This window comes from Adiantum capillus-veneris, chromosome 1 (assembly GCF_014529385.1).
Source record: "Adiantum capillus-veneris isolate H3 chromosome 1, ASM1452938v2, whole genome shotgun sequence".
NCBI lineage: Eukaryota > Viridiplantae > Streptophyta > Polypodiopsida > Polypodiales > Pteridaceae > Adiantum > Adiantum capillus-veneris.
Window position 1 is genome coordinate 136,990,868 of NC_140931.1, and position 8,889 is coordinate 136,999,756.

General features: G+C 43.5%; 1 protein-coding gene across 1 annotated transcript; it reads right to left on the reverse strand.

Annotated features, from left to right (window-relative positions):
- Positions 1–299: 299 nt before the first annotated feature.
- On the reverse strand, positions 300–5,227 carry LOC147465638 (uncharacterized). The gene is made up of 3 exons (XM_086512015.1): positions 3,777–5,227; positions 2,375–3,405; positions 300–857 (listed from the first exon to the last, which is right to left on the reverse strand). The coding sequence occupies exons 1-3, from the start codon at positions 4,497–4,499 to the stop codon at positions 536–538; spliced, it is 2,076 nt and encodes a 691-aa protein (XP_086368141.1). The 5' UTR covers positions 4,500–5,227; the 3' UTR covers positions 300–535.
- Between the last annotated feature and the right edge of the window lie 3,662 nt (positions 5,228–8,889).

Below are 8,889 nucleotides of genomic sequence, written 5' to 3' on the forward strand. Positions count from 1 at the left end.
GGGCTTTTGTGCTCCACATTAATACGTGCTAATTGATTTTTCTTGTTTGGGTAATCTATACATTCTTTTTGAGACAATTTTATTTTCAACATATTTGATATAAAAACAACTCTCTTTGCGAGGAACAACACAAGTAATGAAACACAATTTCCCCCTTCTAAAGAAACCAACATAGCAAGTAAAAAATCCGCAGCAAAAGAACCATAACTGGCAAGGAAGGGTGGTGCAAAGCAATCTTGCAAGGCTCTCCACATGTAGCAACAAATAAAGACAAGTGGCAAATGTGTGAAAGGACCCGATAAGGTGGCATCGAAGATGCCTAGGTTTTTGTTTTGGATTTTTGGGGGGGGGAGGGGGAGGGGGGAACAAGGGGTTGCTAGCTAGGATCATATGGAAAGGAGCACAACAAGGTATGAGCCAGAGCTTGGACAACAAGAGAAGGGCACACGGCAAGGAAGTGTGGAGAGATGAGGAGTATCGGTATTAGCAATCTGGTGGTGATGGGGGGCCGCCAGTGTTAGAAAAAAACCGGGGTCTAGTGTATTTTAATAGGGCAATATCGCGCATAGGCATGAGTGTGGACTGACCAGTAGATGAGGGACCACAAGGCAATATTGATCCAGGAGAGGAGCTCGAAGAGAACGAGGGAATGGTGCCATTTAGGCGCAGTTTTGGCCGGGTCAAAGATGGGCACCCCACCTGCGTTAAATTTGAGGAGGGACTTGCGTTGCTCTGGTCTGACGCCCGTGGGGCATAGAATGTGAAATACGGGCACGCTCATGTGTGCGCATACGCTCAGCAGGAACAACGACAGCCCCACCAACATGAGCACCTCCCGGCAGTCGTCGATTCCATACCTGCATGCACAAACGCACACACACCGACAGCGATTTTTGTAAGTTCTCTCTCTCTCTCTCTCTCTAACACACACACACACACTTGCACATCAATGGACCCTATGAGCGCGCGCGCGCGCGTGTGTGTGTGTGTGTGTGTGTGTGTGTGTGTGTGTGTGTGTGTGTGTGTGCATACACACCCTTGGTAATCTTGGGTCTCTAGATGAATCGCATACTGTACATTTTGTCTTCTTGAGATTACTTTTGCCCTGCTAAATGTTTTGACACACATCGAAGCCGAACATGGGCATCCGTATACAACAAAGAATGTGCTGGTATAGTGAGTTATGGTTTTTGTAGGTGTCAAGTGTTGCGAAGACCATACCCAGTAATGTGTGTATGTTGTGAAACGTAAAAGCCATACATAGAATGGCTGTGAGTAGTGCATGGTGGATGTGTGTACATTGCAGAGACATTTTACCATGCATCCCATGTATGGTCTATGGCTTTTGCAACATACGCACACCCATTCACAAGAAGTTTTGGACAAATTCTCACAATAATTCCCACTTTGTGACTTACCTCAACATCATGAGCTTCTGTGAGGGAGGCACCGCATACCTAGCTAGGTATGATTGGGGGCAGGGGACCGCCGGCCCGGTGGGGGGGCAGGGTACCGATAGGGGGCAGGGGACCGCCGGCCCGGTGGGGGGGCCGGGGGTCCCCTGCTCCCAATCGTACCTAGTTAGGTATGTGGTGCCTCTCGAGGAGAAGCTCATGATGTTATTCACTGTATGAAAAACACTGGAAAAGACTCCATTTTCCTACATGAGAAAATTTCTAAATCTTCTTGTGATTGTCTACTCCAGACACACCCTACATTTGTGCCACATTTGTCCATACATTTTGCATTTACACATACCTCATATGCCCCATATACCTATCGGTGTACATATCCACATGTCAAAACACAGTGTGTGTCACGCAGGAAACTCATGTCCTTTCAACCAAAGCTAACATGGGGCACATGCACACATGTAGGTAATCATGCCATAGAATTTTGTGACCAGGCAACTAGTGTAACTTTACATCTAAGTTCTTGAATGTGTATATTTTGACATCCATATACACACGCAGTATCAGGGGGTTTCAAAGGGGTGCTCCTAGGTGCTGCTACGTAGATGTAAAACAAACATGCATATATACGTTATGCCCATACATATATGAAAAAATGGACATATTTTACACCATGTATTAGGGATGCATGTAGATATACAAGCACGAACATGCATTTCTGCATTAAGCATATATATATTTATGTATGTGTGCATGTACATATGTCTATACATACATATATGGATGGACATGTTTTACACCGTGTATTAGGGATGTATGTATGATTGTGTATGTGAAACAACATCAACAAACCTGTTTATATGCAGTCAATTCATTCGATGCAAATTGCTCGGGAGCACCTAGATAATTTTAAAACTAATGAAAGATTTTTAGTTTATATAGACATTTCAGGTTAATCATACCTTGACAATGTGATGTATGTTCTTGCGAGAATCGTTGTGATGCCTATAATAATGAAGGCAATGTGCACTCGAACATGCTTCAAGTCATTCAATTTCTTCATCCAAGGTTGCTGTTTAGCCTTGCCAGCTGCTGCACTGCGGTCAATGTTGCTTGTAGGCACAAACTTGAAGGTGCTTTTGAAGTTAAAAGCGGCGCCAATGACCATTTGGAAGAAGAAAGGTGTCATCCACCAGAATTGGGACTCATCTCTGTTCCTACTTTGAATGGGTTGTGGCACCTCTATCCATAAAACATACCAAAACACCCTCCACATTATGAGGTAAACAGCCAAGTTGGACAGCAAGGTCTGGTTCTCCTCATCATCTCCTATCACGAGATTGAGACGAAATGCAAGCGCGGCCCAAAGAGTCATGACAAGTATGATGTTGAGAATGGACATGTAGTAGAAGCCCGTATGCCAAAAATAGCAAGATTTCTGCAGAATGTTAAGCTTGCTCCTTCTGCCAAGCATGATTCTCCATGTTGCCACAAATTGCTGTAAGGCACCCTGCCCCCATCGCTGGCGTTGTTTCACAAAGGCCTCAAATGACCATGGAGTGAGCCCTATTTGAAGCTTCTCATTTACATATGTGGACCTGTAGCCACGGTTGAAGAGCGTGTATGCGGTCATTGTGTCTTCAGTGATGGTTTGTGGCTGAAACCCACCAATTTCATCCAAATGCTTTCTTCTGAAGAGTGCTCCGGTGCCTACACATGTTGCACATCCGAGAGTATTTCGGTGCACCATCACCCTATCGTAGCCGAACCCGCATGCATCATTCAGAGGGTCCCCGATTGGTAGATTGTAGAATGATTGCGGTATTTGAACAAAGGAAACGTTTGGAGAGTTGACTATGTGCGGGAGCATTCGATTCAGAAAAGAGGGGTGGAGGATCATGTCTGCATCCATCATGACTATGTACTCGGCGTCCGAGTGTTGGAGACCAAAGTTCATGTTTCCGCACTTGAAGTTATGCGGCACCCCTGGTATCTGCAAATTTTCAATGCCAATTATTGTCAGTGATGATTAAGCAACTAGAAACATGCATATGATAGACCTCAATTAGGCACCACGATAGATACGACAAATTGCATAGCACAATGAGGGTGCAAACCTGCATGTCTATGATAGCATTATTCTGAATCATGTGTGTCGAAGTGGTTAATGCAAGATGTGTTCCATTCTACATATGAGAGCACACTAAGCGTGGTCCTTTTCTACGTCCTTGCATGCACATCAATTCATGCAACTTTGACAAGCACATACGCCAAATTTGTACTCATGCACTCGCTTTGACATGCCTTCGGCTTAAAAGACATTCTACTTTCACGGTCCTTGATTATGCTTGCAAATGAGAATACCTTCTTCCTTCTTAAGTAGACAAGTTGATCACTCCCGCTCTCCACGTGGATGGTGTCACAGAATGCCTTAAGATCATCATCCCCCCCGTCGTCGAGAACAAAGACCTTGAAGCAGTCCTTGGGATAGTTGAGAGCAAGGGCTGCCAGGACACTCTCTTGGGGCAATTCTGTGGGCTCCTTGCAACAAGGGATCATAACATGCACAGTGGGATACTTTTTTGATGTGGCAATATCAGATTTTGAGTCGTAATCCTCAAAGCTACTTAGATTATGAAGCACCAGCTTGATATGAGAAGGGGGTTTTGCAACCGTAGGCGGGACTAAGTAATCAACTGCTGCAATGATTCCACTCATGAAGTAAAGAATCTCGCATCCCAATATGAGGACAAGCCATGGTGCCCCAAGCGCAGTAGGGAGCTCTTTGTAGTAGAGCCGTATTTTGAACATCAGGTAGTTCAAGTTGCTGGCGAGGTATCCGAGCAGAAGCAGGGATGTGAAGATGTGAAGGATAAGTTTATGGTTGGACAAGAAGTTGAGGATGCCGAGGCTGAGAATGGACGACCGTTTTTCTCTGCAAGTCTTGATGAAGAATTTGGGAAGCAAGCGTGTGTGGTGATGGTGATGATGGTGGTGCACATTTAGTGGTTTCCGAGATATTTTTTGCAGCAGAAGCAAGTCTGTCTCCTCAGCATTGCGGCGTTCTGTTGGCTCTTGCTCACCCATAGTGGTTAATCGAAATGTGAATGTGAAGGTGTAGCTAAGCTATGGTTTTACTTGGTTATGCTGATGCACATGAATGCAGCGAGCAAAACGAATGTATCGATTATGTTGGGGCGGATGTGAATGTCAAAATTAGTCAATCACCCACAAGTCAAAATGCACAAAGCTAGAGTTAATTACATAGGCCACTCTCTGTTGAAGGTTCTATACATGGACTATATGTATATATATATTCCTACTATTGACTGAATGCCTAGATTAAGATTACAAAGTTGTGATTAGAATGCAAATGTGATTAATACATAAAAAGAGAAATGCAGATTAACGTACAATTCGACAAGCGGCGCGCTGCGGCAATTGTTGTACGCAATGGACAATGTCAAGCTATGCAGAGGTCAATGATACGAATGTAGGTTTGCATAACCGCTTCAGAGACATACAAATGCGTGGCAGCAATCGATGAGATGAATGCAGGCGCACCCAACAACTTAATTCCAACATACAAACTCTCGATGCAGAGATCAATGATAGAAAGCGCAGAGAGTTAATCACATCAGAGCTATAGCCTAAAGGAGAGGAATGGAGGAAATGCAGGTGATAGATTGATGGGAAGTTATTGAAAGGGGAATGTGTGCAGGTAATGAATACAAGGAGCTTCTGCAACGCTAGATGAAGTACTAGTGTTGCAGAGGTGTTCCTCTGTGTGCGTGTGCGAGTGAAATAATTGGCTAAGTACCCTTATTTGTACTCCTCTACTACCCCTCTTTTGACCATTCAAGCTGTGCACTGCCCATTTTATGATTAAGTCGCAAATTCTTATTCAATCAGAGTGAAATATCATATTTTAGTCGGGGGCGGCGATTGTGGGTCAAATTGTGATGAAATCATTGGGCACACCCTTTCTTTGTTGGCACTGCCGTTAAGGCAGGGTCTAAGGGGAGGAAATTTGTCCCCATGGCCATAGGGGCTTTGGCCAATGTAAAATTGGCGTGTGATGGTGTTTTTTTTGTGTGGCTTGCATGCAAGGAATGAACTAATTCTGGGGTCAACGAGGTAGAATTTGGGCATGTGAAGTATAATCGACCAGCAATGGTGACTTCTCGTGTTCTGAAGCTCTTCGCCTTCGTCAGACCGTCTTGTCACCAAGCTCCTCAGTCTTGCGCAGGATTTTATTTTTTTATTGTGCCACTATGGGCAGTGCCCTCGTCTACTTTAGACGACCTTGTTTACTTATGTGCGGAAAAACCTGTTTGTTCTCAGTGTATGTATGTATGCATTGGGGGTGAGAGAGAGAGAGAGAGAGAGTTCTTCATGCATGCATACATACATACATTTATGTTTGTATGCATATCGCAAGAGAGAGAGAGAGAGAGAGAGAGAGAGAGAGAGAGAGAGAGACATCTGGATTCGAACTTGGGTTCTTCCTCGGACAAATTTTGATGAGAAATGCCTTTTGGAAATTGGCCTTTCAATCAAATCACTCTCTTTTGGCCTTTCAATCTAGCACAAGCAGATTTAGAAATTTTCTCATGTAGGAAAACGGAGTCTTTTCCAGTGTTTTTCATACAATGAATAACATCATGAGCTTCTGCTTGAGAGGCACCACATACCTAGCTAGGTATGCAGTGCCTCCCTCACAGAAGCTCATGATGTTTCAGTAAGTCACAATGTGGGAATTATTGTGAGAATTTGTCCAAAACGTCTTGTGTAGACACACGCACGCGTGTGTGTGTTTCAATTTTCAAATATGTATTTGGATTCGAACTTGGGTTCGTCCTAGGACAAATCTTGATGAGGAATGTCTTTTGGCCTTCCAATCACTCTCTTTGGATTGAGCATATCAGTTTGAAGGTTAGCAAAAAAGAAGGCTCAATTATTCTCAGACATAAGGACACACATTTAGTTAACTTTTCCCCATTGCTGTTCCTATGCCTATGTTTGCATTTCTCATCATGTAGTCTATTCCTTGACAACCTTCCTTACAAGGTGGCAAAGGAAGAAAAATTTTCATTTAGTCTAGGGAACACACTCCTCCCGAAAGGACCGGTCCCCTACCTCCGAAGTTTCCGCCAATTGCCTGGTTGTTAGCCTTTCTCTCTCTAACTACTAGCCCTATCCATGTATCTAATCAATTTGTGAATTGTGTACCCACATGCACGCACATATGGATGTGAGTGTTTGGAAAAAGTGTCTTAGCTTACAATCATACCGTTCGAAAATCCAATAATCTTGGTTAGCAGATAGACAAAATGGAAAAATTCTCCTTGAAATTGGAGAAAAATAGTGTGGACATATTGTGAAAAAATTGCTAAAATTTCTTACATTTCCTCTATGAACAAGCATAGAAAGGAATTGTGTATGGTTAGGAAAATTATTTTCCCCGTTGTATTTGCCCCGTGTGGTGGATCGAAATCTCATTTACCAAAATTTCAATGTCAGTACAAACGATTATTTTACTTCTTTTGCACTAACATCGAGGGATCCGCATAGGTTGTTGGCAAATCACCCACACAGGTTAAAGCCATATATTATGGTCAAGCAAGGGCCACATTCCACTATGCACAAACAAGTGCCACTATGAACATAGCAAAAATAGTGGAATGTTTTCTCTTAATATGGACAAACAAACATGTTTTGATTGTTTTACAACACATCATGTGTATTTCGTCAGGTAACCAAGCTATGTCGTAATGCAAAATGACAATGACGAGCAATGAACTCCGTGTTAAGAAGTTGTCGGTACACGGTACACCCTCCGTCACCGTGTATGGTCCATGGGTGGAAGCCCACCGAACTTCCACCAATGGACCATACCTTGGATGGTCACCCTTGCTTACTACAAGACTCCGATCCAAGATCAAGGGTTATTCAGGAGTCCATGGAGCCAATTTTGCAAGTTATAGTCTCCTTAAGCATTCGAATTTTGCAAAATGAATCTAATCCGGTGACATTACCCAACAAGAAAGACGAATTTCTAGGGGAAAGTTGTCCAAGATCTAGGCTTGGTAAAACGTTGAAATTTACTTGCCAACTTCGTAGGAATAGTGGAAAAAGCTCTCATTTTGGCTTATATTGGGAAACTAAAAGGTGCATTCCGCCGAGGGAACAAACGAAAAATACGTGATTTTATGCACGACCACATGTGCACAGTCAAAAAGTGATAGCACAAGTGTGTGTGTGTGTGTGTGTGTGTGTGTGTGTGTACACATGAATGAGATTGTATGCATGTATATGTGTGGACACATTTTGGAATTGTTTGTGTATGTATGGCATGTATGTGCACAATATTATTTGTTATTGAGCTTTGTTCAAAGAAGCTCGACGGTGTATAGGCCTATGTGTGTGCTCTCTCTCTCTCTCTCTCTCTCTCTCTCTCTCTCTCTCTCTCTCTCTCACACTCACTCACACACACACACACACACGCGCGCGCTTTTGAAATTTGGACTTTTGACGTTTTATGCACCTCCTTTCGCTAAATTCCACTCTTTGGTAGACAAAGCGTGGCAAGAAAAGCCAACGTAAACACATCCAAACGACAAAAAGAATTCCACCGTTAGCCTAGCACCTCCAAGGAACGTTGTAATATTGTGTGAGGTAGTGCATTGCTCTCTAAATAATAGCCCGCTTGATCAACCAAACTAGCTATAACTTATGCTCCTCCCCACTCCCCCTCACGCATATACACATAAGTATCTACAAGTACCCTGGTCGTCTTCGACGGCTTCTCTCTCTCTTTTTCGCTCCCGTTACTACCTCTGCCATATTATGTTAGTAGATAAATGTGTTGACTACCTTTCTTTGGGGGATGTCATCCCTTGGACTCCATTGTCTGCATGGATGCTCGGCTGGTCAGGACCACTAGTATCAATTTACCACAAGCATAAAATATCAATCCAAACAATGAACTCCGTCCCAAAAGAACCTACTTAAAATCCGATTGGTAGTTTTTAAAAGTTGCCCAAGTTTGGACGTGAGAATACCTACGTAAGCTGGAGACTTTGTTGGGAAAGCCTTCAAATATTTCGACATGCAAGGGTTTTCAGGGTTTCACATAAAATATGTCAATGGAAAGAGATTCAAACATATAAAATGCTAATAAAAAACCATCTTCACTCTTAAATAGTCATACTTCTTCTTTTAACAGACTTCAACGAGTCTATTTTTTCTTGGAGGGCCCGTGGCGGCAGTCCTGCTTCATTTCTAGTTGAATCGCTCACCTGCTTTGACAAATGGGGGTGTGGGTCTCTGGTAGGCATGGTCTGTTTGTGGCAGGACGTGCCTTGCTTGGTGGCACCGGAGGTCTCTTCCAACGGGGTGGGCTCCCCTTCAAGCCCTGTTCAATCTTGGCAGCATTGGGCATTGCAGTCGGTGCATGGCTTTCCAATAAAAGCCT

Bases quoted from the DNA above. Each gene is read 5' to 3' on its own strand.
- LOC147465638 (XM_086512015.1), bottom strand. From the start codon at position 4,499: ATGGGTGAGCAAGAGCCAACAGAACGCCGCAATGCTGAGGAGACAGAC. The intron at 3,406-3,776 runs GTATTCTCATTT...GAAAATTTGCAG, and splicing joins TCTACTTAAGAAGGAAGAAG to ATACCAGGGGTGCCGCATAA. The intron at 858-2,374 runs GTATGATTAACC...TTGTGCATGCAG, and splicing joins ACATACATCACATTGTCAAG to GTATGGAATCGACGACTGCC.